Source organism: Gavia stellata, chromosome 11, assembly GCF_030936135.1.
Source record: "Gavia stellata isolate bGavSte3 chromosome 11, bGavSte3.hap2, whole genome shotgun sequence".
Classification (NCBI taxonomy): domain Eukaryota; kingdom Metazoa; phylum Chordata; class Aves; order Gaviiformes; family Gaviidae; genus Gavia; species Gavia stellata.
Window position 1 is genome coordinate 19806061 of NC_082604.1, and position 27829 is coordinate 19833889.

At 64.5% G+C, this 27829-nt stretch overlaps 2 protein-coding genes and 2 non-coding genes across 4 annotated transcripts; all 4 read left to right on the forward strand.

Annotated features, from left to right (window-relative positions):
- The first annotated feature begins 245 nt into the window (after positions 1-245).
- On the forward strand, positions 246-7544 carry PSMD2 (proteasome 26S subunit ubiquitin receptor, non-ATPase 2). The gene is made up of 21 exons (XM_059822981.1): positions 246-298; positions 1102-1158; positions 1463-1627; positions 1876-1997; positions 2375-2599; positions 2703-2861; positions 3148-3292; positions 3496-3556; positions 3835-3981; positions 4180-4286; positions 4689-4816; positions 4897-4984; positions 5379-5541; positions 5637-5738; positions 5825-5970; positions 6191-6274; positions 6405-6573; positions 6673-6767; positions 6948-7074; positions 7162-7280; positions 7362-7544. The coding sequence occupies exons 2-21, from the start codon at positions 1138-1140 to the stop codon at positions 7542-7544; spliced, it is 2556 nt and encodes an 851-aa protein (XP_059678964.1). The 5' UTR covers positions 246-298; positions 1102-1137.
- A 3932-nt stretch (positions 7545-11476) lies between these two features.
- EIF4G1 (eukaryotic translation initiation factor 4 gamma 1) lies at positions 11477-27759 on the forward strand. The gene is made up of 31 exons (XM_059822810.1): positions 11477-11581; positions 11680-11766; positions 13388-13561; positions 13918-14017; positions 15808-15920; positions 17003-17095; positions 17176-17242; positions 17603-18478; positions 19649-19737; positions 19942-20128; positions 20498-20631; positions 20902-21021; positions 21213-21386; positions 21465-21662; positions 21929-22075; positions 22170-22406; positions 22488-22592; positions 23004-23157; positions 23265-23365; positions 23467-23569; positions 23690-23792; positions 24399-24655; positions 24750-24865; positions 25032-25204; positions 25362-25487; positions 25579-25660; positions 25888-25986; positions 26113-26247; positions 26337-26418; positions 26490-26630; positions 26743-27759. Exons 1-31 carry the CDS (start codon positions 11507-11509, stop codon positions 26922-26924), a joined length of 4830 nt encoding a protein of 1609 aa, XP_059678793.1. The 5' UTR covers positions 11477-11506; the 3' UTR covers positions 26925-27759.
- LOC132317788 (small nucleolar RNA SNORD66) lies at positions 19785-19861 on the forward strand. The gene has a single exon (XR_009484188.1). It is a non-coding gene; the product is annotated as a small nucleolar RNA SNORD66 (small nucleolar RNA).
- On the forward strand, positions 21066-21138 carry LOC132317789 (small nucleolar RNA SNORD66). Its single transcript, XR_009484189.1, has one exon. It is a non-coding gene; the product is annotated as a small nucleolar RNA SNORD66 (small nucleolar RNA).
- Positions 27760-27829: the final 70 nt, after the last annotated feature.

Genomic DNA, 27829 nt, shown 5'->3' on the forward strand with positions numbered 1-27829 from the left:
GCGCCGCGACACGTGGAGCCGCCCCGCCCCGCGCCCCGCCTCTGGCCCCGCCCCCTCCACGCCCCCGGCGCGCGGCGGCGGCGTCACGGCGGCGCCGGGCGGCGATTGGCGGCGGTGTGTGCGGCGCGCAGGCGCAGGGCGGCGGGTGCGCGGCGGAGAGGCCATGGACGCGGGCGGCGGCGGCGGGCAGAGCCGGGTGCAGGGCGGCCCCGGGTCGGGCGGCGACGAGAAGCCCACGCCGCCCTGGGGCCGGGACCGCCGGGAGCCGCCCGCGGGGCCCGAGAAGGAGCAGGAGCTGGTGAGCGCCGCCGCGCCGCGGGCCGCAGCTGAGTCACGGCCCGGCCGGGCCCGCGTCACCGGCGGGGCGAGACGTCATCCTACGTCACGGGGGCGGCCGGCACCCCTCCGAGGGCGCCTGTGGCGTCGCCGGAGCTACCTCCGGCGGGGGCGCGTGACGTCACTGGCGCGAGGAGGCTCCCTCCGGAGGGGGGCCGTGACGTCACTGAGGCGAGGAGCTCCCTCCGGAGGGGGGCATGACGTCTTGGGGGTGCACCCGTGACGCAGCTGAAGGCTCCCTGCCCTGGGGTGGGTGTGTGCACGGTGGGGCAGGGGGCTCTGCGGTCTGATGTCGCTGGAATGGGGTGAGGGGAGCCATGATGTAATCAGGGTGTGTGTGTGACAGCAGAGACTGTGGAGAGGTCCCCTCTTTGTCTGCCACGGGGGTGGCCTTGGTGCTGGGGGTCCCCACAGGCTGTGGGGGGCTGCCTCTGGGTAGAGAGGCTGCTGTCACCGGGGGTCCCCCCCCGTGGGGCTGTGCTCTGCCGTGCCCCTCTCCATGGGGGTGTTTCCGTACAGCACAGGGTAATGGGGGAGGTGCTTCTCACCTGCTGGGAAAGGGTGGTCTCTTTGGGGGGGTATCCCCAGTAATGGGAGCATTGACCTCCCCCGTGGCGGCACTGGGGCAGGGTGCTGCCCTGGAGGGGCGGCGTGGCACTGTGTCCTGGTCCTCCTGTGGTTTGGGGTGACACCCCCACCCCTGTCACACTGGGGCTGTTTGTGCTGGGCACCCTTAACTCTGCTTTCTCCTGTGGATTTTGGCAGTCTGAGGAGGACAAGCAGCTGCAGGATGAGCTGGAGATGCTGGTGGAGCGCCTGGGGGTAAGTCTGTGCTGTGCCCCTCAGCAAGGAGCTGTGGAGCTGGGAGCCCTGGCCAGGACTCGAGTCTGTCTGTCCCTCACTTATGGTTGTTCCTTGTGTGGTGGAGATGAGGGGGGTTTCATCTTCAGCGGGGCCCCTCCTTGTCTGCTGTGGTCTGTACCCCAGCCTTGCTGCCTGTCTGACCTGTACCCAAGGAACCTCTACCTCCCTCTGCTCAGAGCCACGGCTGCGTTTGTAGAAGGCTGGGGGGGTGGTGGCACAGGAACCAGCCTCCTGCTCCCTGACAGGCAGCTTCTCTCTGCAGGAGAAAGATACTTCCCTCTACCGCCCAGCCCTGGAGGAGCTGCGGAGGCAAATCCGCTCTTCCACCACCTCCATGACCTCTGTTCCCAAACCCCTCAAGTTCCTACGGCCGCATTACAGCAAGCTGAAGGAGATTTATGAGAACATGGCTCCGGGAGAGAACAAGGTAAAGGCTCTTGGCCCCACCATCCCATGTGGCTGAGGGGATGGTGCTGGGACAGGTGATCGCAGAGTCTTCCGGACCCCGTGGTGTAATATCAGTCTCTGTGACTTGCTCCGGTGGATTATAACTTGCCAGGGCCGTGCCTTTGCCACCTGGGACAGCTTGTGGGCGCAGGGAGGGTATTGTGTCCCTGGCTGCCCCTACTTCCTCCTGCCTGGCATGTGTCTGAGCCCCTGGCACTCTTTCCCCAGCGCTTTGCAGCAGACATCATTTCTGTTCTGGCCATGACCATGAGCGGGGAGCGGGAGTGCCTGAAGTACCGGCTGGTGGGCTCCCAGGAGGAGCTGGCATCTTGGGGGCATGAATATGTCAGGTAAGCCTGGGTGGGAGCAGGGCTTGGGGAGGGACAAGGGCTCAGGGGGATTTCCTTGAGTGCTTCAACTCTAGCCTACCTGGGAGGTGTCCCGACTTGCTGGGCTTGTGCTCAGCTGCCCCGTCACATCTGCACACATGTCGCCTTACCCTCTCTCCACAGTGATTTGCTAGCTGCAGAGATCTTGCTGCCGTGGCCCCTGTAATCTCTGCTCTTAACTCTATTCCTCCTCTGGGCTTGTCCCCCATAAGGTCTCACAGGAGTGTGGAGCCCCCACAAACAATACACAGCCCCGGCTAACTGGTAGCAGCCGCTCCCCATCCTTGGGGCTGGGTGAAGTTGGTTTCTGTGGTGGTGATGTCCCTTTGTCCCCGCAGGCACCTGGCAGGGGAGGTGGCCAAGGAGTGGCAGGAGATCGATGAGGCTGACAAGGCTCAGAGGGACACGCTTCTCACCCTGGTCAAGGAGATCGTCCCCTACAACATGGCCCACAATGCAGAGCACGAGGCCTGTGACCTGCTCATGGAGATCGAGCAGATGGACATGCTGGAGAAATACATCGATGATAACGCCTACTCCAAAGTGTGCCTCTACCTGACCAGGTGAGGGGGCTCAGCAGTCTCAGGCACTGGAGGGGGCCTGGTCCCTGGTGGGCTGAGGTTGCCTGACATGGTCATCACCTTCATGCCTGTCTCCTCCTCAAAGCTGTGTAAGCTACGTCCCAGAGCCTGAGAACTCAGCTCTCCTGCGCTGTGCCCTGGGCATCTTCCGCAAGTTCAGCCGCTACCCTGAAGCCCTGCGCCTGGCTCTCATGCTCAATGATGTGGAGCTGGTGGAGGACATCTTCACTTCCTGCAAAGATGTGTAAGCAGAGACTCATTCCCCACCCTCTGGGGCCTTCACCCGTTGTGGGGCATGGCTCCCCGTCTGGGCAGAGTTGGGTTGGATCCTGCCACCACCAGAGGTGTCTGGGGGTTTGGAATGAGACTGTTGTCCCTGAAATCAAGATGGCCAAGAGCGGGTCATCTCTGGGCTGCTCTTGTGTGCCTCTTGTGTGCCAGGGCAGGCTGGCTCACCATTTGGTGAGCGTGTGTTTGTGCTGGGGCTGGCTGGGGTCTGGACACTTGTGAAACCTCTTCCCTCTGTCCAGAGTTGTCCAGAAACAGATGGCCTTTATGCTGGGCCGCCACGGGGTCTTCCTGGAGCTGAACGAGGATGTGGAAGAGTATGAGGACCTGACTGAGATCATGTCCAATGTCCAGCTCAACAGCAACTTCCTGGCCTTGGCCAGAGAGGTGAGTGTCCTGGCTGGGAAAAGAGCCCTGGGCTGCCTCCAGCTGTGGCTGCCCTGGCTGCTGGGCTCTGTGGCAAGATCTGGGAAGAGATCCTTCATCCCTGTGAGCTTGGCCAGGCACTTCCTGGAGAGGTTGCTGTTGTCAGGCAGCTGCCCTGGGGTGTGCTGGCCAGGAGGTAACCCCCTTCTCCCTTGTCTCTACAGCTGGACATCATGGAGCCCAAAGTCCCGGATGATATTTACAAAACCCACCTGGAAAATAACCGTAAGGGCTCTTGTGGCCTCTGTCCTTCCTCCTGTGGGAAGCTCCTGGGGCTGCAATGCAGCTCGGGGCTGGTGCAGTCAGCTGTGTGTCCCTGGGGTGGGCAGATGGCCCACCTGGGGTCTCTGACCTGGCGTGGAGCAGACCCAGCTGCCTGCCATGGATTGGGCCTCCTCCTTCCTGCTGGTGGTGGGACAGGTCCTTGTCCATGGGACAGCTGTGAGGTGGAGGGCTGGCAGGGCTTCTTTTGCTGCCCAGCTCACCCTGACATCGTTCCCCAGGGTTCGGGGGGAGTGGTTCCCAAGTGGATTCAGCCCGGATGAATTTGGCCTCCTCCTTCGTGAACGGCTTTGTGAATGCTGCGTTTGGACAGGACAAGCTGCTGACGGACGATGGCAATAAATGGTTGTACAAGAACAAGGACCATGGTGAGGGAGCTGGCTGGGCAGGGGCTGGAGGTGCCCCTAGGCTTGGGGTCCCTACCCTGTCCCTTTTGGGGGCCTGCTGAAAGGGGGGCTGCAGGACACAGTTGCCACAGGGCTGCCCCGTGGCCTGGGCCACCACGTGCCCCAGGCAGGGCACATCAATTCAGGGCTGACATGGGCTCTTCTCCCCTGGAATTGCAGGGATGCTGAGCGCTGCAGCCTCACTGGGCACGATACTGCTGTGGGATGTGGACGGGGGGCTCACGCAGATCGACAAATACCTGTACTCCTCAGAGGATTACATCAAGGTTGGTGGCACCGATCCCAGCATGGGCTCTATGGCTGTGTGGGGCAGCCCTGCTGCAGGCTGGGTGTGCAGCTGGCTTGGGGAATGGTTAGCCTTGCCTTGGTCAGCTGTGCGGCTCAGCTCCTGCCTTGGAGAGGTGTTGGATGCCCTGTGTCCCAGGTTTTTGAGTGGCTCACAGCAAGGCGGGGAGCTCCTGGGGACTACCTGAGGCACCTTTGGGGTCCCCTTGTCACAAAGCTATGAGCTTTGGACCGCTCAGCTGGATCCAGAGGGGCGTTGCTCACTTGGTACCAACTTGCCCATCCCGGGGAGTGGGTGTAATGTGTGGGGTGACATTAGTCACTGGCTGGCAGGGAGCTTTGTGTGTTGGTGGCTGGTGCATGACAGTGTTTCTGCCTTGCAGTCGGGAGCCCTCTTGGCCTGTGGCATCGTCAACTCAGGCGTGAGGAATGAATGTGACCCTGCCCTGGCCCTCCTGTCCGACTATGTCCTACACAACAGCAACACCATGAGGATTGGAGCCATTTTTGGGTAAGAGCCCGGCCCCAGCCCCGCTATGCTGCACGGGGGGGTGCAGCTCCCCCCCTCACGCTCCCCTGGACTCTCCGCAGGCTGGGGCTGGCATACGCGGGCTCCAACCGTGAAGATGTCCTGACTTTGCTGCTACCTGTGATGGGAGACTCCAAGTCCAGCATGGAGGTAGGAAGCGAGACAGGGTTTGCCTGGGGTTCCTGCTGCCCCACCCAGTCCCCAACAGCTCCTGGGGATACAGGGGCTGTCCTGCAGCCAGTTTGGGCTCCAAGAGCAAGGCTACATATCTCTGCGTGGTGCTGTGCTGTGCTGTGCCAGAAGAGCACGACCCTATTTTCCCCATCTGAGCTGCTCCCATGGTGGGCTTGCAGCAGATGTGCGAGGGTAGGAAGCCATCAGGTCTCTCAGTAGTCCAAATTTTCGCACAAAGCAGGGACCAAGGGTACCCAGTACTCTTTCAGGCTGGGCAGCTGTCAGACTGTGTAGATCTGGCCCCGAGCTGTGGGCCAGCTCACTCTGTGCTGTCCCCATGTACAACGTATCTCCTTCCCTCCTTCACCAGGTGGCTGGCGTGACTGCCCTGGCCTGTGGGATGATATCAGTGGGCTCCTGCAACGGGGATGTCACCTCAACCATCCTCCAGACCATCATGGAAAAATCGGAGGCAGAGCTGAAGGACACGTATGCCCGGTGGCTGCCGCTCGGCCTGGGCTTGAACCACTTGGGTAAGGCTGGGCAGTGCCAGCGTCTCATGGGTTGGGGGACGGCGTGGGAGCATCCCTCCACTACTGTCCTTTAACTACTGCACCTTCCTTGGCAGGAAAGGGAGAGGCGATCGAGGCCATCTTGGCAGCACTGGAGGTGGTGTCGGAGCCATTCCGCAGCTTCGCCAACACACTGGTGGACATCTGCGCCTACGCAGGTGAGTTGGGCTGATCGAGGTGGGGGAGGCAGGAGCAGGTCCCGGGCTCCCCGCCTGCTCATCCTGGCTCTCTGCTCTCCCCCCAGGCTCGGGGAATGTCCTGAAGGTGCAACAGCTCCTGCACATCTGCAGTGAGCACTTTGACTCCAAGGAGAAAGAGGAGGACAAGGACAAAAAGGACAAGAAAGAGAAGGAGAAGAAAGAGAGCTCAGCTGACATGGGGGCTCACCAGGTGGGGAAGTGTGGGCTGGGACCGGTGTCCCTGGGGCAAGAGTCAGCTTTGGGAGGGTCCCTAAGGCCCTTGTGGGATCAAAGCTGGAGGAAAGCAGCCCCCAGCAGCCTCCCCTGCTCTCCCTGTTCCCCTGGGCTCAAGGGTGGGCGCAGGGGCTGTGAGAGCTTGGGTTTTGGGCTGGGTGCTCCCTGCCCAGCACTTAGTGCCTGTGTCCCTGCAGGGCGTAGCGGTGTTGGGGATTGCGCTAATTGCCATGGGTGAGGAGATCGGCGCTGAGATGGCCCTGCGCACGTTTGGCCACCTGGTGAGTTACACCGGGGGGACAGCACAGAGCCGGGAAGGGACCTGGGTATAGATTGGGTCTTGCCTCACATCTCTGTAGACCTCGCCGCCCTTGGTAAGCTGTGTCTAACATCCACCTCCCCTCCGTGCAGCTGCGGTACGGGGAGCCCACCCTCCGCCGTGCTGTGCCTCTGGCCCTGGCACTTATCTCAGTCTCCAACCCCCGGCTCAACATCCTTGACACCCTCAGCAAGTTCTCCCACGATGCTGACCCTGAGGTCTCCTACAACTCCATCTTTGCCATGGGCATGGTGGGCAGTGGTAAGCCTGGGGGACAGCCTGGTTTGGGGCTTGTGCGCGGGGAAGGTGAGAGACCCGAGCCGTGTACCCTACTCTCTGCTTGTACCCCCTCTTCGCCAGGTACCAACAATGCCCGGCTGGCAGCGATGCTGCGGCAGCTCGCCCAGTACCATGCCAAGGACCCCAACAACCTCTTCATGGTGCGGTTAGCCCAGGTGATGATCCTGCGCTCGCTGCTCGTGGTGGGGAAGGGGCAGGTTGGGGTCCCTGCCCTGGGTGTGGGAGGGCAGCGGTGTCCTGGGGCTGTCACCCTCCTGCCGCGCAGGGCTGGGGGTCCCAGGTGTTACCCCGCCGTTACCCCGCCACTCTCTCACGTGCTTTCTCTGCCACACCAGGGCCTGACCCACCTGGGCAAGGGGACGCTCACCCTGTGCCCCTACCACAGTGATCGCCAGCTCATGAGCCAGGTGGCCGTGGCTGGGTTGCTGACTGTCCTCGTGTCCTTCCTGGACGTGCGCAATAGTGAGTACTGTGGGCTCAGCCCCCTGGCACCCCTCTGTCCCATGGGGTGGGCACCGCTCAGCCCCTTTACTTCTGCCTCCCCTCCAGTTATCCTGGGCAAGTCCCACTACGTTCTCTACGGGCTTGTTGCTGCTATGCAGCCCCGCATGCTGGTCACTTTTGATGAGGAGCTGCGACCTCTGCCCGTGTCGGTTCGGGTAGGACAGGTAAGGGGCAGCCAGAGATGGGGATGTGGTGCTCCGGCATCCCTGTATGTCCTCGGCATTTATCTCGCTTTTCTCTCGCAGGCTGTGGATGTGGTGGGCCAGGCGGGCAAGCCCAAAACCATCACTGGCTTCCAGACTCACACCACGCCGGTGCTGCTGGCACATGGAGAGCGGGCAGAACTGGCCACGGAGGAGCATGTGCCTGTAACACCCATCCTGGAGGGATTCGTTATCCTACGCAAGAACCCCAACTACGATGTTTGAGCTGGGGGGGTGGGGTGGGGTGGGGTTGGAGGGGTGGGTTGGTGGTTTGGGTGGGGGGAAAAAAAAACTGGTTTATTTGTTTTTGTTACTGAGAGTCAAGGAAATAAACTGTGCGGAGACTCTAGTGCTGCCGTACCCTCCTTGTGCTGGGGATGGGGGCTGGACTCTGATCCCCTAGAGGGTACCTGCTGTCCGTGGGGACCAGGCACAGTGCAGACCCTGAGAAACAGGGGCTGACCACAGAGCTGCAGGGTGCCATGAGTGCTCCCTGTCCCCCGTGGGTCTGGCTCCCGATCCTCTCCGCCCTGCGCCTGGCTGTGCCCCTGTGGCACCCCAAGTGCCTGTGCCTGGCACGGCAGGGTGGGCTGGCAGTGCGCTAGCACCCACCTCAGCGCTGTGCTGCCTGTCCCCGGCCAGGACTGCTCTCCGGGGGGTCTCGGGTGAGGACTCTCTGGATTTAGCTGCCTCCCCCGGTGTGCATTGGGCTCTGCCGGCGTTCTGTGCTGCTCCGGAGTTGGGATCAGGGTTAAAATCGGTCTTGGGGCGGAGCGGAGGACATAAGGGAAGTATCTCTAGGAAGGAGAGGAAAATGCTGTCCTGTTTCCAAAAGCGTCAGGATCTGCACCCTCCCCTGTCCCAGCTGGGTGGCCGTGGAGGCTGTGTCTGGGTGGGTGGGTGCGGGGGCCGTGCCCAGGCACGGGGTGTGGGACGGAGGCTGCGTCCTGGGAGGTTGGGGTGGGTGTGGGGTGCTGAGTCCCAAGGGGCGTGGGATAGGTGCAGGATAGGGGTAAGGTGCCGTGTCCTCTAGGGTGCAGGCCATGTCCGCCGGGGGTGCGAGGTGCTGGGTGGGTCCTGGGTAGGAGCAGCTCCTGGGTGGTGCTGGACGCTGGGGGGGAGCAAGGCCCGGGTGAATGCAGATGCCAGCGGATGCGGGTCCCGGGTGGGTGCCGGTGCCGGTGCGGGTGCCGGGTGGAGCTGTGTGGGTGCCGCCGACGCTGGATGGATCCCGGGTGGGTGCAGGTCGGAGTGGTGCCGGTAGCGGGAGGTGCCGGTGCGGATGCCGGAGGGAGCCGGGTGCGGCGGCGCGCCACGTGCTTCCGCACGGGGTGTGCGGGGGAGGGCGGGAGCGGTGGGCGTGGCGTGGGAGGGGGCGTTCCCCGCCCCACCCCTCCGCCGGGGTGAGCGGAGACCCCTCCCCGCCACGTGACAGTGGCGGCAGGGGCGCGGCGCCAGCGTCACGTGCCGCGGGCGGCGCCCAGAGTGGCTTCAGGCGCGGTTGCCGGCGCCCCGCCCCCGCGCGCCCCTCCCCCGCGGCGGCGCCCGGCCCCGCCCCTGCGCGCGGCGCGGCTCCGGAAATGGTCGTGCTGCGCTGCGCTGCGGCTGCGTCGGGCCGCGCGCGCTGAAGGAGACTGAAGGTAACGGGCGGGGGCGGGGCGGGCGCGCGCCGTGGGGGGGCGGGTGGTGGGGGGGAGGGGGGTACCGGCACCGGGCCGCGCGCCGCCGCCCCGGGCCTCGCGCCGCCGGGCCCCGCCGCGCCGCCGCTGCTGCCGCCGCCGCCGCCACCACCACCACGTGGGCGCCGCCCCGCCGCCGCCGCCGCCGGCCCCCTCCCCGTCCCTGCCCCGTCCCGCTCCGCTCCCCGCCGGGCCTGGCCCGGCCCGGCCCCGCCGCCCCGGCGGTCCCGCGCGGCGCCGCTCCGCGCCCACGTGCCGGCCGTTACGCCCCGCCGCCGCGCACGTGCTCCCGCCGCCGCGCCCGCCTAGGCCCGCCGCCGCACGTGGTGCGTGCCCCGCCGCCCCCGCCCCGCCGCGCCCGTCCGTGCCGCTGCCGGTGCCGGTGGGGCCGCGGGCCATGGCGGCGGCCGACAGTGACACGTGTCCTTGGCAGAGGCCGCCGCCGCCGCGGGGGGGAGCGGGGCCGCCGGATGCCGCCTCGGGCCCCGCGCCGCGCCCCGCCGCCCCTGCGGCCTCCCCCCGCGTCCCCCTCTTGTCGCTAAGATGGTGCCGGCGCCTCCGGCCTGCCCGCCGCCGCGGGACGGAGCCGGCAGCGGCAGCCGGCCGGGCCGCCGCCTCGGCCTGGGGGCGAGGCCGGGCTCGGGCCTGGCGGTGCCGGCTGCTCCTGGGCCGGCGCTGCGGCCTGGCCCGGCCCCGCCGCCGGGGACCCCCCCGCCATGCCCCCGCGGCGCCCGGCGACTCAGCCCCCCGCCGCCGCGAAGCCCTGCCTTCCGCCCCCCGGGCCCCGCTGGGATGGGGCCTGGCTGCCCCGGCCCCCCGCCAGGGTCTGGCCTCGGCCGGGTGCCCCCCGCCCCGGCTGCGGGCCCGGCGCAGGCCGCGAGCCCGGCCTGTCCCGGCGCGGGGGAGGCAGCGGCCACGGCGGCTCCTCCTGTTGCCAACCCCCCCCCGGCGGTTCCCATGCCCCCCCGCACCGGGACGGGACCTGCCTCGCCCCGGGCACCGCCGGGCCGGCCGGGGAGGGGGCAGTGCGGGGCCCGGCGTGTTTCCCCCCCGGCGCGGCCCAGGCTGATCTCTCTCTCCCCCCTCCCTCCTTTCTCCAAGTCAGTCGGATGAACGGTCTCTGCAGGCCCGCTCAGCCGGCCCAGGTTTTTCCCGCGGGGGGGTGAGTATCCCGCTTGCTCCCGGTTGTGCTGGCGGTAGGGGGTCCGGGGAGGCCGGGTCTGCCCATGTCCCCAGGTGTCCCCTCCTCACCCTCTTTTTTTTGGGGTGACTGGTGCCAAGGCCGAGCTAAGATGGCCCAGGCCGCCGCATCCCGGGGCTGGGCAGAGCAGGCGTGCCGGGCGGCGGTCGGTGCCCGGGTGAGCAGGGGGCTGGGGGGAGCATCGGGGGGTGTAGCCCAGCCCCTGCTACCTCCTGAAACCCCAGCAGGACCCATCTCCACTGGGGTTGTGGCTGCGGGGACCCCCGTGATGGGGTGGCACCTCCCCATGCCAGGGTGCAGCCCGGGAGGGGTCGGGGCACCCCGTGGCCCCGGGTGCGTTGGCAGGGCTGGTGTCGGGGGGACGTGCCTAGCAGTGCCCTGCAGCGGGGCTGGGGGCCGGCAGGGCTGGCAGTGCTGACGCGGCTGGGCGTCAGGTTACAGGAGGCACCGGCGGTTTCTCCCTTGGGTGCCCTGGCTGGCAGCGGGCTCACTGAGTGCCATGGGGTGCAGGGGACCCCCGGCAGGGTGCGGGATGGGGGGCACTGCCTCTTCTTCCTGCCCCGTCGGCCTTTGCACTGGGGCGGGGATAGTAGCATCGGCTGCCAAGTCCCTCCCGGGACAGCCAGGAGGGTGCCCGGGCTGCCTGGGAGGTGGGGGGCTGCGGGCTTCCCCGGGCAGGGCAGTGGGCAGGAGCGTCGGGGACGCGGGAGCTGCTCCCTGCCCTCCCCAGTAGGCGTTTGTGGCGTACGCCGGGGACCCGGCGCCACTGGCAGGAACAGGTTTGGCCGGCCGGGGGAAGCGCTTAGTAGGTCAGCCGGGGTGGAGCTGAGCACGGCTGACGCCGGGGTGCTGCCGGCCCACCCAGCCCCCCGGAGTTGGTGGTGTCCTGGGTGCTGGTGGCAGGTCACGGGCACCGGTGCCTGCTTGTGTGGGGTGCCCAGCTGGGCTCTGCGGAGTCACCTCAGGGGGGTCAGTTCTGCCAGTGGGCACAGCTGGGTTTGGGGCACACTTGGGGCTTTGCTCTGCAGGGCATGGGGTCCTGCCTGGGCTGGGTGGCCTGGCGGTGCTCGCCCTCTCCCCATGCCCCAGTGGGGCAGGAGGCGGTGGCTGGGGGTCTGCGCCCTGGTGTGATGCTGTCCATGGGGCATGGCTGGTGTCTGGCTTTACGCTGAGGGGCTGGAGATGCCTTGGTTTTGGGGCTGACATGGACAGGAGACAGACGCCCAGGGTGCTGCCCGCCTCCTGCTTACACCCGCTGTCCCTGTCCCTGCAGATAGCGAGGGGATCCTTATGCACAACCCCATGAAATGAACAAAGCTCCACAGCCCACAGGAGGAGCCCCGACAGCCCCGCACCCTGCCCCTTCTCCCGGACTGCCGCAGGTAACTGGCCCCTTCGGGGTGGGGGGCACCTAGCTTTGCCTCCCCAGTTTGTGCTGGGGGTGGCGGTGCCATCTCCTTCCCTCCCTGCCTCCCTCCAGCCGACGTTTCCACCTGGTCAGACGGCACCTGTGGTTTTTAACCCGGCACCGACCTCACAAATGAATACGCCTTCTCAGCCGCGCCAGGTAAGGGCTTTGCCCCGGGTTGGAGGGGGCGATGGGGGAGATCCAGCAGCTTTCTGCCTCCTGGCTGAGTAGCCTCCACCACCGTGGTGCCCAGGGGTGCAAGGAGCCCCGTGGTGCCCCCCAGGGCCGGTGTGCGCCTGCAAGGGGGAGCGTGCCCACGATCCGGACCATGACTGCTGCCTGGGGACCTCCCAGCCCTGGGGTGGGGGGGCAGACGCCTCCAGCCAGGGATGGCCACCGAGTGACTGCTCTTCTCTCCTTCCTCCCCTGCCCCAAACTTCCCTCTCCTCCTCTCAGTTTCCAGCAGGGCCTCGGGCTATTCACCAGCAGGTACTAACCCGCTTCCCCCACCCCGCATGCCTAGCACTCTGCCCCGACACTGCACAGAAACACCCACGCTGGGCATGAAGGGGCACATGGGGACCCCAGAGCGGGGGGACGGGCTGGTCTGAGGAAAATGGGGGATACCCGCTCGACTTTGGGGGGGGGGTTTCCCTGCAGTGTCTCTTCAATTTCCTCCTTGCATGAAGTCTGCAGCATGTGGCTGTGCCTGTGCTAACCCTGGCCCAGCCTGCTGCTTCTGCCTGTGCCCTTCCTCCTCTTCCTCTTCCTCCCCACTTTGCGGGGGTCTTCTAAGGCCCTGTGGTGCCATGCAAGGCTCTGGACCTCCATCAGCCCTCTTGTGTGGAGGAGCTGCTGTGGAGACAGATTTGGTGACGTCCTTGGCTGTACTGGCTGGGAGCCCCTCAAACCCTTCCCTGCCCCTTGGGAGCTCCCTATATGGGACCCTGGTGGATTTGGGATGTGGGCACCAGGCAAAGGGCTCCCCAGCCTCCTGTCCCCTCCTGCTGGCCACCCTGCATCCAAGCCCTGTCCCAATGCGGGTAACTCCTGTCTCTCTCTTTCCCCTTTTCCCTCTGTACGTGTGCGCTTGCTAACAGGGAGGATTCAGGTCTCTTCAGGTAACACTTTCTCCTTGCCCCGGGGTGCGTGCGCGGACCCTTCCTTGCCCACTCACTGCTGGGCATGATCTGCTGCTCCCGGGGATGCTCCTGCCCAGCAAAGAAGCTGGGTCGGGATGAACAGCATGGGCAGGGGTGGGAATAGCCGGCTCCGCACGCCCTGGCTGTCCGGCTTCGGCACGGCTTAGTACGGCGGGACTACAGGTCCCAGCATTCACTGCGAGCGCCGGGAACCGGTGCGAAGCACGCTGGGACCTGCCGCTGCTGAGCTGTGTGCGGCCGTGGCCGGCTCCGGGCGCTGGAGCTGCCGGCCCCCGTCGGGCTGGGAGGGGGCCGTGCCGGGCATGAGCTGGGTTGGGTGGACCCAGGCGGCCCCACAGGTGTGTGGGTACAGGATGGTGCCAGGGTGGGGGGCAGCTCCGGGGAGTGCGGGGGGGGGTGGGGGCTGCATCCTGGCTGGGGGTGGGGTGTGTTTCCCCTCTCCCCATCCCCTCTGGAGCTGCTCCCCTCTCCCCGTGCCCGGGCTGACTTTTCGGCGTGATGCGTGCTGCCAGGCTGCTCCCCGCAGTGTGGGGTGGGAGGGGGTCACACCCCGGGTGTGTCAGTGCCGGGTGGGGTGCTGGCGCTCCAGCTGACGCCGTGCCCCGTCTCTCCCCAAGCATTTCTACCAGAACAGGGCACAGCCTCCTGCCAGCGCGTCCCGCGTGCAGAGTAACACAACGGCCCGGCCCGGCCCCCCTGCCCATGTGTATCCGGCTGCTTCCCAGGTGATGATGATACCCTCCCAGATATCCTACACACCTTCCCAAGGAGCCTATTACATTCCCGGACAGGTGAGGGCCGTGCCCTGGGCTCTGTGGGAGGGGGCTGGGATGGGCACCGGTGGGGGGTGTTGCCTGGGGTTGGAGCCCAGGTATGTTTTGGGAGGGTGGAAGGGGTCCCCCAGGCTCTCTGAGCACCCGCTGATTTCACCAGGGTGTTGCCCAGCTCTGTAGAGAGACAGCAGGCAGCACTGGTCCCCTCCCTGGCAGGCCCCCGAGGTGCCTGTTGCCCACTTTGCCTGCGTCCTGCTCCCTGCCCTGCAGCCCAGCTGGTTCACAGGCAGGTTTGGGGGTACATCAGTGGTTTGGGGGTATGCCCATGCCCTGCAGGGGAGGTAACTGACCTTTCTTCTTCTCCCCCATTGCAGGGTCGCTCCACATATGTTGTCCCGACCCAACAGTACCCAGTCCAGCCCGGCGCCCCTAGTTTTTACCCTGGAGCCAGCCCCACAGAGTTCGGGACTTACGGTACAGATGTGGAGTTTGCTCTGCTCCCTGGTGCTCTTCCAGCCCCAGCACTCCCCCCTTTTTTTGCTCCCCTGCCTCTGGCCTCCCTGCAGCCCCCTGCACTCAGGAGCTGAGCGCAGGTCCCTCTGCCTTTGCCACTTCACATGGTGCTGTGTCTGTGACTCTGTTACAGGGTGTTTTGGGGGGGGGGGGGGGGGGGCAGGGAGTGTTGCCCATCTCCCAGCAGCACTGAGGGCTGCACGTTGTGTCCCACCGGTCCATCCACCCCCAACCTTTTCCAAATCAGGGCCGTTTAATGTTTAACTCTCTTGGCGGAGGGCTGGGGCAGACTTTATCCCCTGCTCCCCCTCGCTCACCGTCAAGGTGGTGAGCAGTTTTGTGCTTGCTGACCCCCCCTCAGCTCCCTGCTCCGCAGGGAGCCGAGCCTGGGGTGCTGGGGCAGCTCTGTGCCTGCCCTCTCCTGGCGCTGGGGAGCAGCAGTGTGAGCAGCCCCCCTTCTTCCCCCCCCGGCTCGCATGTGGCCACCCGGGCTGTGACTATATTTAGGCTTGGTCGGTCTTGGGAGGCCTGGCAGACACAGAAATGTGAGCCGAGGCCTCCGGCCCAGCCCCGGCACGGCAGCAAAGCATAACCGGGGCAGAGATGGGCTTCTCCTGAGCCAGGTACGTGCCCGTCCTCCCTCCCTCTTGTCCCAGGGCCCAGCCGGCCCCTCGGAGGAGGGAGGTGGACCCCGGCAGCAGCCTGCTCCCATGCTCGGGCCAGGGCACAGCTGCTCCTTTGTGCCCAGTGCTGGGGCATCCCCTGGGTGTCTCTGCGGGGTCCCGGGATGGGTTTGCTCCCCACCTCCACTTTGGGGGCTGCGACTGTTCCCAGGGGAGCTGGCAGCAGCGTGCCCCTTGCCCACAAGACTGGGTGGGTGGCCTGGCGTGGCGTGCCCCTCAATGGGTGAGGTGGGCCGGCCCTCCTGGTCCCCGGGGCTGGGCAGTTTGGGGTGTCCCTCCCTCCTTCTGTGCGAGGCCCATCCGGTGCCCCTGCGTCCCCCCTGGGCAGAGGGAGGAGTCCCTGGCTCAGGGACAGGCAGTCACCAGAGCACCTTGGGCAAGTTCCAGGCTCAGCGCAGCTGGGAAGGCGCTGGAGCTGGAGGGGGCTGGGGCCCAGCTCTGCCTGCCCCCCCAACCCCACCCATGTCCCCATGGCACCACTCTGGGGATGCTCGCGGATGCCCTGGGAGGAGTGGAGCGCCTCTTGAGGGCTGTGCCAGCCCTGGATGGGGTCCAGCTCTCTTCTGGACCCCAGCACAGCTCCCTCCTCTGGGCTGGGCTTGCCGGGAGCTTGGGCTTCCCGGGGAGCCCGAGCCCCTTGGCCTGGGTGTGAATGGAGGGTGCGGACCGGGCTGCCTGGTGCCGCCCTCAGGCTGGTGCCGGCCCTGGGGAGATAAGGGAGCCGGCAGGAAGACAGGCGCCCGTGGAGCCAGGACGCCCGTACCCGGCATGGCCAAGCGTCCTGGTGGGGCTGTTGGTGGCGTGGAGCTGGTGGGCATGGCGGGCGCCCGCGGGGCCCGGCTGGGTGTGGGAGCGGCGCGGGGACGCTCTGTTTCATGGGGAAGGAATTTGGTCAGGCCTGTCAGGCGGGTTGGGACGATCTGGGCCGGATGTGATGGGGGTTCGCTGCAGAGCGGCACGGGCTCCCCAGGCTCCTGACAGACCCCTGTGTTTGGGGGATTGGGGAGTCCCCAGGACGGGCTTGGAGGATCTGGGTTGGCCGGTCTGACGCTCTCTCCTCTCCTCCAGCGGGTGCTTATTACCCGGCGCAGGGGGTGCAGCAGTTCCCAGCGGGGGTCCCCACCGCCCAGGTCATTGTGAGCCAGCAGCCGCCGATCCCCCCAAAACGAGAGCGCAAGACGGTAAGGAGCTATCTGCCTCCAGGGATGGCGGGGCTCGTATGCAGGAGGGGATGGTGCCAGCCCCAGGTGCCCGCGGCGTGCAGAATGGGATGTGGCGCAGCATGCTGGGGAAGGGAGGTGGCATGGGGCTGTGCCCCCCAGGCTGGGGGGCTCGGCGAGGGGACCGGGGTGCACGGCGGGTGCTGGCGACCTTGGCCGTCCCGGCGGGCAGTATTGTGCTGAGTCACAGCTCCCAGGGGGGCGGGGGTGCCGCGGCTGCCAACTGCTGTCTGCTCCCGGAGATGCCGGTGCTCAGAGGCCTCGTGCGGGGCCTATTTATAGCAGGGAGCCGGGCGGTTGCGGCATGGCCTCGTGCCGGGGGGCAGGGGGTGCCGCCGGGAGGGAGGATGCTAGTGTTTCCTTGGCAGAGGGGCCTCCGTGCTACTCGGGCTCTGCTCTGGGAGCAGGTCATGTTTTGGGGTGAGGAGAACAAGACCCCTGGCTGCACTGTGCCCCCCACTGGAGTCACAGACCCGTGTGTCTCCCCCGCTCACCCCCCAGTAGGGTGTACTGCTGCTCCTGCTGCGCCCACAGCAGGCCCGGGGCCAGCGAGGCTGCGGGCGTATGGGCCGTGCCTGGGGTGGCACGGAGCTCGCCATGACTTTTGTGTGCCAAGGCTGGTCCCCTGTGCTGTCCCTGAGGTGGGGGTGAGGGGTCCCCACAGCCTCTGTGTCACTGTGGTGATGCCTTGGGATCCCCTGACCCCTGGAGATGGGCACTGGCCTGGGGACATGGCACTGACTCTGGCTGCCTGGCATGATGGCTTGCAAGGCTTGCCCTGCCCTACGCTGTCCTTGCCTGCCAGGCATCAGGACAGGCTGGTGTCTGTGGGGTGTTGTGCCCTGTGGGGAGGGGATGTGGCACCCACCGGTCCCCAAGCTGCGCGTGGCCGGGGCAGGCGTAGCACTGAATGAGCCTCTCGCCTCTCTCCTCGGAGAAGGGGGTGTCCTGGGGGTGTTGGGCCCAGGGAAAGGAAGTGGCCTGTGTGCTGTGTCCCTCACCTGGCTGACAGCTTCCCTCTCTCTGCCCTGACCTGCGGACAGATCCGGATACGAGACCCCAACCAAGGCGGCAAAGACATCACTGAAGAAATCATGTCTGGAGCAAGGACCTCATCCACCCCCACCCCTCCGCAGGTAAGGGGACCCCCCGACTCCCTGACTGGGGCAGTGGGACGTGCATGGGGCCGTGCTGAACTCCCTCTTTGCCTTGCCAGGCTGGAAGCGGTTTGGAGCCCCAGGCCAACGGAGAGACCCCCCATGTAGCAGTTATTGTCCGGCCAGGTAAGTGCCCGTGCCAGGGGTGGGTGTGCCAGCCGGCACAGCTGCTGCCAGGCTCCCTGTTGTTGGCACTCCGGGATGCGAGATGCCAGCCCTGCCATTCCTCAGTTCACCTGGGGCTTGTGGTGTCAAATGTGTTCCCTACATACTTGGGGGCCAGTGTCCCCATGTTGGGTCCAGGAGAGCTTATGGGGGCTGTCTGCTCACCCCACCTGTCCTCTGAGCGCTGGAGGACCCCTGTTGTCCCTGTCACCCATTTGTAATGTGGGTTGGCACATCTGTCCCTACCCCTCCTGCGGATGGGGGGGATGTGGAGGGAGTGGGGCATTGGAGAGCCCCCCATTAATGCCACCCGCCTTGCAGATGACCGCCCGAAGCCTGCGCTGGTGGTGAGCAAGCCTGTCTCCCTGGAGCCCAGCAAGTCGGCGTCCCCGTCGCCTCCTCCTCCCCTCATCCCCGAGGTGGAGCCCGTGGTGCTGTCGGCCGTGACGCTGGTGCCAATGGAGCCCCCCGTGGACGCGGACACTAAAGCGGAGCTGGGTGAGGCGCCGCCCGACCCGCACAAGACGTTTAGCGCCATCACTACAGTGCCAGGGGCTGTGGAGCTGCCCCTCGTGCCCGCGCCCGACATGGACACAGTGGCCGCGGAGGAGGAGGAGGTGGTTGCCATTCCCCTCCCAGAGCCTGCCCCGCAGGCACCTGTGCTCCCCGAGGCACTGCTGGTGCCCGTTGTTCCCCCGATGCCAGCTGTGCCCCCGGTGCCGGCTGCACCGTCGCCGCCGCCCGTCATACCACAGGCCCCCGAAGCGCCTGCCAAACCTGCCTCCCCCAGCCCCCCGCCGCCCCGGGAAGAGCCCTGCCCTGAGCCCGCTGCCGAGCCCACTGCTGAGGCCAACGGGGTTTTAGAGGAGGTGCCCGAGCCGGTCCCTGAGGCACCCGTGTGCCAGCCGGTGCCCATGCCGGTGCCCGCACCCACCCTGGACTCCCCCATCGCCCAGCCCGAAGAGCTGCCCCTGCCCAATGGGGTGGAGGGCACCGGCAAAGTGGAGCTGAGTGAGGACCAGCCTGAGTCGGACATCAGCCCCATCTCGGAGCCCGAGGAGCCGGCCCAGCCCGGCACCCCTGCCTCCCCCCCGGCAGAGGAGGAGGAGGAGGAGAGCGAAGGCCCCGGCGAGGCCCAGGAGCGGAGCTCGAGCCCAGCCCCTGCCCCTTCGCAGACCTCGGAAGCGACCGCGCAAGGTTGGAGATGCTGGGCTGGGGCGTGTGGGGCCATGGGGTGCCCCAGGGTTGGTGTTGGGTGACAGGGGAGGGTCACCTGGGCGTGGTGCTAGGCACGCGGTACAGGGAGGATGTTGGAGGGGGGACGGGGTTAGGTGACCCAGGATGCGTGGGTATGGGGTGCTGGGGGAGGACTGTGCATGGTGAGATAGGGAGAGATGTCTGGGGAGTGTATCTGTATGCAGGAGTATGGGGTGGGTATAGAGGAGTGTATGTGTGGGGTGTCATGGGGAATGGGGTGCCTTGTGTTTTATGTGATACCTTATGCAGGGGCGTAGGGACGGTGTATTGGGGTTGTATCTGAGGGCTGTCCCCAGCTGTCTGGGGGGGCACAGGGGGGTGCAGTGGGTGGAGGGGTGGCAGGGGAGATGAGGAGCTGTGGGGCTGTAGCTGTGTGGGGCACGCTGCATAGGGGTATGCAAGTACGTAGGGGTGCCTTGGGAAAGTGGGGTGCCCTGGGGATGTGCTGGGGCAAAAATGTCTTACTTTGTTTTTAAGCACCGTGCACAGGAGTGTGGGGATTACATAGGGATGATGGGGAAGATGGGTACACAGGACATGTTCATACAGAGCACACCGTGCAGGGATACAGGGGGGCTCTAGGAGGGTGGTCTGGGGGCAGACGTGCTTCTGGGGAGCACCTCTGTATGGGGTGGTGTATAGGGGTGCCAGGGAGGGGAGCATATATGTGGGCAGAGGTGTGTACGGGGGTGTCCCGGTAAGGGCTGCCCTGCAGAGGGGTGTGGGTGTCTGCAGGGATCCCTTGAGGAGGATGGGGAGCGCTGCGCTAGGGAAGAGGTGTGGATGGGGTGCTTCGGAGAGGCACTGGGTAAATTGGGCTGCAGCGGCCAGATGGGGAGAGGTGTGAGGTGTGTCTGTACGGGGTGTATTCTGGGGTGCATGCTTAGGGAGCGGGATGCCTTGGTGGGCTGTGTATAGGATCTGCAGGTGCCCAGATGGGTACACGGCATGTTTGGGGATGTGCTTGGGTGGCAGGACCATGTCCCCGTGGCCCCATCCTGAAGAGCACCTGGTGTTACTGGGGCCTCGCTGGTGACCCTGGAGCTGGAGTCAGGGTACGTGGGTGAATGGGAGGGTTCCTGTCCTTCACCCCCCTGCCTCTCCTACCAGTCGCCGTGTCAGTGCCAAAGAAGAAGCGAAGGATGAAGGAGCTGAACAAGAAGGAGGCAGTAGGCGATTTGCTGGATGCCTTTAAAGAGGTGAGTGTCCAAGGGATGTCTGGGGGTCACCCTGTGTGTTCCATCTCCTCCTGTGATGAACTCTGCTTTGTGCCATCGTGTCTGGGCCACTGATGCTCCGTGATGGTAATGAGGATCTGAGGGGTGGCGGATGCCTGGGTGCGGGGTGGAGGGGGCAGGACCAGGCTCGCAGGGTGACTGCTGTCCCTGTCTCTCCCCATGTAGTCTCAGATCAGCGACAGTGCCTCGGAGGCAGAGAACAAACCACCCGTGTCTGCCCCTGCCCGCGAAGTGGAGGACGCAGCTCCCACCCGTCCGCAGGAAGAATTGGAGGAGACGTGGGAGGAGAAGGAGGACAAGCTGGCTCCAGAGAAGGGCAAGGCTGCTGACCAGAAGTACCGCTACAAGGAAGGTGAGCTGTGCCTTGGCCCAGGCCTCCACTGGGAGCCACTACCTCTGGATCCAGCATTGGGGAGGGTGGGGGTGGCATGGTCCAGCTGTCCTAAACCTCACGCTCTCCTCCCACCTTGTCCCCAAGGCTGGCATGGGGTGGGGGACAGAGGCCTCAGTGCAAGGGTCCTGGCAGGAGGCAGAGAGCTGGTGGCATCAGGCTTTCTGTCTAAGCAAGCAGTGTTGTGCTCATGGTGTACCAGGCTGGGGCAGCTCTGTGGTTGTCTACATCCCACCTCGTTGGTCCCTGGGTGGGCCCGGACCTGCCACAGCTCAGGGTGGAGGATACAGGACAGGCCACATCAGGGTCTCCCTCTTGCCCCCACTGCAGAGCAATGGAAGCCGCTGAACCCCGAAGAGAAGAAGCGATATGACCGTGAGTTCCTGCTGGGCTTCCAGTTCATCTTCGCCAGCATGCAGAAACCCGAGGGGCTGCCCCAGATCACAGACGTGGTGCTGGACAAGGTCGGTGCGGCCCTGGAAATTGGGGAAGCGTGGGTGGTGCCCAGGTGGGGGTCTGGCTCCTCTTTGTGCCTTGTCAAGGTATGGCAGGGACTTACCTGCTGTGCTCGGGGTCCTGTTGCAGCGTGTGCAACAAGCCTTGAGCCTGGGGTTGGTGTGTGGGGGCACCTCTGGGGCCTTCTTTCCAGTTCCTTGTCCCGGCGCTGAGGCTGGGGGATGGATCCGTCCCGCTCCTCTGCCCCCGGGCATCCTCAGCCCTGTGTACCTTCGCAGGCCAACAAGACCCCACTGCGGGCGCTTGACCCCATCCGCCTCAGTGGCATGAACTGCAGCCCTGACTTCACCCCCTCCTTCGCCAACCTCGGCCGGCCCGTCATGGGCAACCGAGGCCTGGTGAGTATCTCCTCGCTTCACCCATGCCATCTCCCTCTGCCTCTCTGTGATGATCAAGCCTTCGAGCCGCTGTGTCTGGGCCACTGATGTCCGTGATGGAGCTGAGGATCTGAGCAGGCGGATGGGGACACTCTGGGAGCTGGCCCACCTGGTCCCAAAGCAAAGAGCTGAGTTTCTTCTCCCTGTGTCAGCCCTCAGGGTTGGGTCCCCGCCGCTCCCAGCAGAGCCAGAGGAAGGAGCCCCGCAAAATCATTGCCACTGTGTCCCTCAATGAGGATGTAAAGCTGAACAAGGCCGAGAAGGCCTGGAAACCCAGCAGCAAGCGTGCCTCAGAGGAGGAGGATCCTGAGAACATCAAGACGCAGGTGGGAGCTGGGGCAGGCAGGCAGTGGGAGGGCAGGGGGGGACGTGCCCAGCTCTAGCTGACCCTGCTGTTCTCGCAGGAACTGCTCCGCCGTGTCCGCAGCATCCTCAACAAGCTGACGCCCCAGATGTTCCAGCAGCTGATGAAGCAGGTGATGGAGTTGTCCATCGACACGGAGGAGCGTCTCAAGGGTGTCATTGACCTCGTCTTCGAGAAGGCCATCTCGGAGCCAAACTTCTCTGTTGCCTATGCTAACATGTGCCGTTGCCTTATGGGGGTGAGCAGGAGCTGGGGGGTCTTACGCCGAGCTGGCAGGGGTTTGTTTGGGGGCCTCAGCTGAGCTCAGCAGGGTGCAGGTCCTTCTGTGTGCGGTGGGGAAACTGGGGCGTGTGGATGGGGGACCAAGTCCAGAGTCTTAGCAGGGCATCACGAGGGTGTAGGGTGGCTTTTCCCTGGTTTGAGCAGGGCCTGGGCCTTAGCTGGCCAGGTCTTGAGGGAGAACATGACTCACGCTCCTTGCCTGGGTTGTACCTCTCCCTGCAGCTCAAAGTGCCCACAACAGACAAGCCCACGGTGACTGTGAACTTCCGCAAGCTGCTGCTCAACCGTTGCCAGAAGGAGTTTGAGAAGGACAAGGACGATGATGAGATCTTTGAGAAGCGGCAGAAGGAGATGGACGATGCCAGTGCTGTGAGTTGGGGTGGGAGGCTGTGGCTGAGGGCTGGCATGGGCGTCCTCGGGGCGGCTCTGGGCTCTGAGCTGCCCTGCTGTGTCCTCCCTGCAGCCTGAGGAGAAGGCGCGCATGAAGGACGAGCTGGAGGAGGCACGGGACAAGGCCCGCCGGCGATCCCTGGGCAACATCAAGTTCATCGGAGAGCTCTTCAAACTGAAGATGTTGACGGAGGCCATCATGCACGATTGCGTGGTGAAGCTGCTCAAAAACCATGATGAGGAGTCTCTTGAGTGCCTTTGCCGCCTGCTTACCACCATTGGCAAGGACTTGGACTTTGAGAAGGCCAAGGTACCCCTTACCCTGCCTTGACTTGCCCTGCCCTGCCCTTGCCTTTGGAAGGGATGTGACCGTGACTCTGTCCCTATATAGCCCAGGATGGACCAGTACTTCAATCAGATGGAGAAGATCATCAAAGAGAAGAAGACATCATCCCGAATCCGTTTCATGCTGCAGGATGTGATTGACCTCAGACAGGTAAGGCACGTGGCCTGCTATTGCCCAGGGACTGTCCTCTGTCCCCTGCTTGGTCCCATGGAGCTGCTGGCCTGTGTCCTCTTGAGTACCAGCAGTCCATGTGTCGCTGGAGGCGAGAGGTGGGTATGTAAGCTGTGGCCAGCCCCAGAGACACTATGCTAGCCCCCAGCCCTTGGTTAGCATGGTAGTGGTAGTGGGCACACAGTAACCGGCAGCTATTTAATGCAGGGGGGCTCCAGAAACTGAGCCCTTTTGTGCCAAAAGCTGCCACAGCACGTGGGGAGCTGTAATGGCTGAGGCAGAATACCAGCCTGAGGCTTTGAGGGTGGGATGGCTGGCAAGGGGGAACATCTCTGCCTTCATCCTTCAGCCATCTCAGTGTCCTCTTCCCTCCTTCCCTGCCCTCTGCAGAATAGCTGGGTGCCGCGGCGAGGAGACCAGGGCCCCAAAACTATTGACCAGATCCACAAGGAAGCAGAGATGGAGGAGCATCGGGAACACATCAAAGTGCAGCAGCTCATGTCAAAGGACAAGAGGAGAGGACCCCCCGGGCCATCCTCCAGCAGTGAGTGCCCAGGCTTAGGGGCACCTGAGGCTGTCAGGGGTGGGTTGCTCCCTCTGGGACCTGCTCAAGGCTGGGCTGTGCCTTATGTCTGTCCCCCTTGTGTCCAGGTGGGCGTGGGAGCCTGGTCGCAGACGATGGCTGGAACACGGTGCCCATCAGCAAGGGCAACCGGCCCATTGACACCAGCCGGCTAACAAAGATCACCAAGGTGAGGCTGGGGGCGCAGTCTAGGCGGCTGAGCTGGCTGCCTGGCCCAGATCCTGCCTCGGTGTGGGGTTCAGAGCTGACTCTCTCTCTCTCTACCTGCAGCCTGGATCTATCGACTCCAACAACCAGCTCTTTGCACCAGGCGGGCGGCTGAGCTGGGGCAAAGGCAGCAGCGGAGGGTCTGGCGCAAAGCCTGCAGATTCAGGTAGGCAGTGTGGGGCTGGCTGGGTGCTGTTGGATGGGGCGGGAGGGGGGGATCCTTCCCCTGGCGGTTCCTGTACTGGGGAGGTGCTGAACTCTGAGACTCCCCTCTTTTCACGCCCAGCATCTGATTCAGGGCGACCAGCCACAAGCACCTTGAACCGCTTCTCAGCGCTCCAGCAGTCGACCCCTGCCGAGAGCCTGGAGTCCCGCCGTGTGGTGCAGAGGTGAGGGGTGGGCCCTACTTGGTGTGTGGGCATGTCAGTTTGCAGCTCAGGGAGGAACACCCCACATTGGGCAGTGGTTGGTCAATAGGTAGGCAAATGTATGGTGTCTGGGCTGGAATAATCCCCTGTGGCAGGATGGGGCCTTGGGCAGGGGCTTGGAGTCGGTGGCGAGTCCTTGCGGCAAAGGCGTCTGACCCCACCGTGGGCTTCCTTCCTGCTGTTCGGCACTTGGGGGGATCACGCCTGGGTGCTGGGTCCGGTCTGGGAGTCCCATGGAGGCTGGAGCACGAGGTCCCCGAGGAGAGTTGGAGCTGGGTTTGTTCAGAAGAGGAAAACGAAGGGGGATCTCACCACAGTCTGCAGCAGGGGGAAGTGCAGGCAGGATGGGGCCAGGCTCTGCTCAGCCATGCCAAGGGACAAGAGCAAAAGGGAAAGTTGGAACAGGGGAGAAACGTGTTTTCCCCTGAGGGTGTTCAAGTGCTGGAAGAGGCTGTGGAAAGGGCTTGGATTGGAGTGGGACAGCCTTGCCTCACAGAGCTCTGTAGCCTGGGGTCAGGGAGGGTGGTGATGGGCTCTTCACACTGTGTCTGTCCTCCCCCCACCCAGGAGCAGCTCCAGCCGCGACAGGTCAGAGAAGGCTGGGGACAGAGGGGACCGGGAGTCACGTTTGGAGAAGGGCAGCGACCGCCTGGAGCGTCCTGACCGGGGGGAGCGGGCAGACAGGAACAGGTCTGCCCTCACCAAGAGGAGCTTCAGCAAAGAGACAGAGGACAGGAGCCGAGAACGGGAGAAGCAGGGTGGCCCCGAGACCGTGCGCAAGGCTGCTAGCATGACGGAGGAACGGGACAGGAGCCGAGAGACCAGTGAGCTGGAGAAGAGTGGTGTTCTGGGGATCTGGCTGTGGCCTGGGGCTCTGCCTGTCCCAGGCGGTGCCTGATCCTTGTTCTCTCCTCACAGTTAAGCAAGAGCCAGCACCTGCCGCAGCATCCCCCAAGCCCGCGCTGTCGGAAGAGGAGCTGGAGAAGAAATCCAAGGCGATCATAGAGGAATACCTGCACATCAATGATATGAAGGTGAGAGGAGGGGGTGGCCAGGCACAGCACCATATGGCCCCTGTAACAGGCCATCTGCTTCCCTGGGTGGTAGTGCTGTTGGGCAGGGTGCCAACAGTGCCTGTGTGAGAAATGGGGGAGCTGGGGCTGGCCGTGGGGCAGTACTGACCCCCCCTTTTCCCCACAGGAGGCCCTGCAGTGCGTGCAGGAGCTGGGCAGCCCCTCCTCGCTTTACATCTTTGTGCAGAATGGCATCGAGTCCACGCTGGAGAGGAGCACCATCTCCCGCGAGCACATGGGGGCCCTGCTGTGCCAGCTGGTGAAGGCGGGCACGCTCTCCAAGGAGCAATACTACAAAGGGTATGGGGCTGGGGCAGCCTGGCCCCGAGCTGGTATTTGCCCGGCTTTGAATTCAGCCCTGCCTTGAGCAGGGCTCGTCACTGAGACCTCCTGAGGGTCCCTCCCAGCCAAGGGCATGGGGGCTGCTGGATCCCAACGGCCCCCCTCTGCCCTGCAGGCTGCGGGAGATCTTGGAGATGGCAGAAGACATGGAGATTGACATCCCACACATCTGGCTGTACCTGGCCGAGCTCATCACCCCCATCCTGCAAGAGGAAGGCATCCCCATGGAGGAGCTGTTCAGGTGAGGGCCGTGCCCCTCTGCGGGGCTGCCGTGGGGTCCCAGGGTGGCTCCTGGGGGCAGGTAGCTGAACCAGGTCTCTTGTACCCCGCAGGGAGATAACGAAGCCCCTGGTGCCCATTGGGAAGGCCACCACGCTGCTGGTCGAGGTGCTGGGCTTGTTGTGCAAGGGCATGGTAAGTGCGTGGGGGTTGTATAGCTGCTGGCCGCTGCCTCCGGGACTGGCGACCTGCTCAGGGCGGCAGGTTGGCATGTGGGGATTGAACCCCTGTGCCACTAGAGGGGATGGCAGGGGGCATCCCTTGCTGTGTCTGGGTCGTGGGGGTGGCATAGCCAAGCTGTGGTATCCCCCTCCTTGGAGATGGAGGGCATGGGGTGCTGATGCCAACTGTCTGTCCTGCAGAGCCAGAAGACTGCAGGCAAGCTGTGGCGGGACGGGGGCCTGAGCTGGAAGGAATTCCTGCCCGAGGATCAGGATGTCAACAAATTTGTCACAGAGCAGGTTGGGAGCTCGGTAGCAGCGAGGGGCAGAGACGGGCTGTGGGGGGACCCTGAGGGGTCCTGCTGCTGGGAGCGTGGTGTTTCCCCCATGCTGCCTTTAACAGCTCGTCTCTGCCCGCTCTCCTAGAAATTGGAATACACAATGGGGGACAGCTCAGACACACCGAGCCGCAAGGAGCTGACCTCAGAGGAACTGTGCAAGCAAATGGACAAACTGCTGAAGGAGAACCCAAACAACCAAAGAATATACGACTGGATTGAGGTGAGGGTGTGGGTGCAGCACCTGTGGGTCTGGGGGCTGCCTCCTGGCTCCCTCCCTACCTCAGAGCCCCTCTACCCTCCCTCCTCCAGGCCAACCTGAGTGAGCAGCAGGTCTCGTCCAACACGTTTATCAGGGCCCTGATGACGTCAGTGTGCCACTCGGCCATCATCTGTGAGTACCAGGGTGAGACGGGGGGGATCCCCCACCCACGCCATCCCCCTCTCATGCCCTGTCTCCCGCAGTCGAGAACCCCTACCGTGTGGACGCCCTGGTCATCCGCAACCAAGCCAAGCTGCTGCAGAAGTACCTGCGGGACGAGCAGAAGGAGCTCCAGGCACTCTATGCCCTGCAAGCCTTGGTGGTGAAGTTGGACCAGCCTCCCAGTGAGTGTTGAGGGATGGGTGGGCTGAGGAGGAGGGCGGCAGGCATGTCCCCACCCCAGCAGGGTGGCTGGTGACTGCGAAATGGCAGGGGTCCCCCTTTGTCCCTCCCTAGACCTGCTACGGATGTTCTTTGATGCCCTCTACGACGAGGATGTCATCAAGGAGGAGGCTTTCTACAAGTGGGAGTCCAGCAAGGACCCAGCCGAGCAGCAGGGCAAAGGGGTGGCTCTCAAATCAGTGACAGCCTTTTTCACCTGGCTCCGGGAAGCTGAGGATGAGTCGGACAACAACTGAACAACAACTGAGTAGCCGTGAGGAGGAGGGGGGGGGGGGGGGGGGGGGAGAGAGAGCGGGGCACCCCGGGGAGTGACTCCATCCCCTCCCACTCCCGGCCCCCCTGGACTTGCTGATGCCTGGGCCGAGGCACCTGCTGTGCCCCCCACAGCCCCCCTCTCTTCAGTTCTTCTCCTCTCCCTCCTCCCCCCGCCCCGTCCCAGTTCTGTTTGCAAGGCCCGTACTAGTTTTTCCCGATGATGGAGGCGGCTGTCTTGGTGGGTCCCCTCGGGGCCCCTCCTCTCCCCCCTCCCAGCGCAGGCACACCGGGTCTCCCCCTGGGAGCGGGGCAGAGCACCCCCGGACTCATGTCATGGGGAGGGGGGATGGGATGGGGATATATCTCTCCCCTCCTCTCCCCCCTCTTCTTCCTCCTCCACACTTCTTGCTGAAATATAGAGAGATTATATATATATAAACTTATTAAATTTGGTTTGGGGACAGGAGCGTGATTTCTCCCCCTCCCCTGTCCTCTCTCTATTCCTCCATCACTGCCTGGAACCCCCCTCTATGGTTTTTTATTTTAAATATAAATCAATTCCCCCCCACCCCACCCCAGCTCCTGCTCTGACACCTGGGGAGGGTGCCGGGGAGGAGGGGGGGTGACCCCTTCTCTCTGGGCCAGGCTGAGTCCCCTCCTCCCCACCCAAAGCCCTTGTCCTCCTCCCAAACGTTTAAGGCCACAATTGGGCAAGCGACGGGGTGGCCCCCCCATCCGCGTCCCCTGTATTTATAGAGCGCCGGATGTGATGAGCCGCACGTGTAATTATTAAAACAAGGATTCAATTACTGGTCACGTGAATTTGTAAATAATTTTTTTTGCTTTTTTTTCTTTATGGAGTATTTAATTGAAGATTTAAAGGCAT

What these genes read in the sequence shown, in the direction of transcription:
- EIF4G1 (XM_059822810.1), top strand. Translation starts at nt 11,507, where the DNA reads ATGAACAAAGCTCCACAGCCCACAGGAGGAGCCCCGACAGCCCCGCAC. An exon ending in CCTATTACATTCCCGGACAG is followed by an intron (nt 13,562 to 13,917) that starts GTGAGGGCCGTG and finishes CCCCCATTGCAG; the next exon opens with GGTCGCTCCACATATGTTGT. An exon ending in ATGTGATTGACCTCAGACAG is followed by an intron (nt 22,593 to 23,003) that starts GTAAGGCACGTG and finishes TGCCCTCTGCAG; the next exon opens with AATAGCTGGGTGCCGCGGCG.
- PSMD2 (XM_059822981.1), top strand. Translation starts at nt 1,138, where the DNA reads ATGCTGGTGGAGCGCCTGGGG. An exon ending in CCTGGGCTTGAACCACTTGG is followed by an intron (nt 5,542 to 5,636) that starts GTAAGGCTGGGC and finishes CTTCCTTGGCAG; the next exon opens with GAAAGGGAGAGGCGATCGAG. An exon ending in CTTCCTGGACGTGCGCAATA is followed by an intron (nt 7,075 to 7,161) that starts GTGAGTACTGTG and finishes CCTCCCCTCCAG; the next exon opens with TTATCCTGGGCAAGTCCCAC.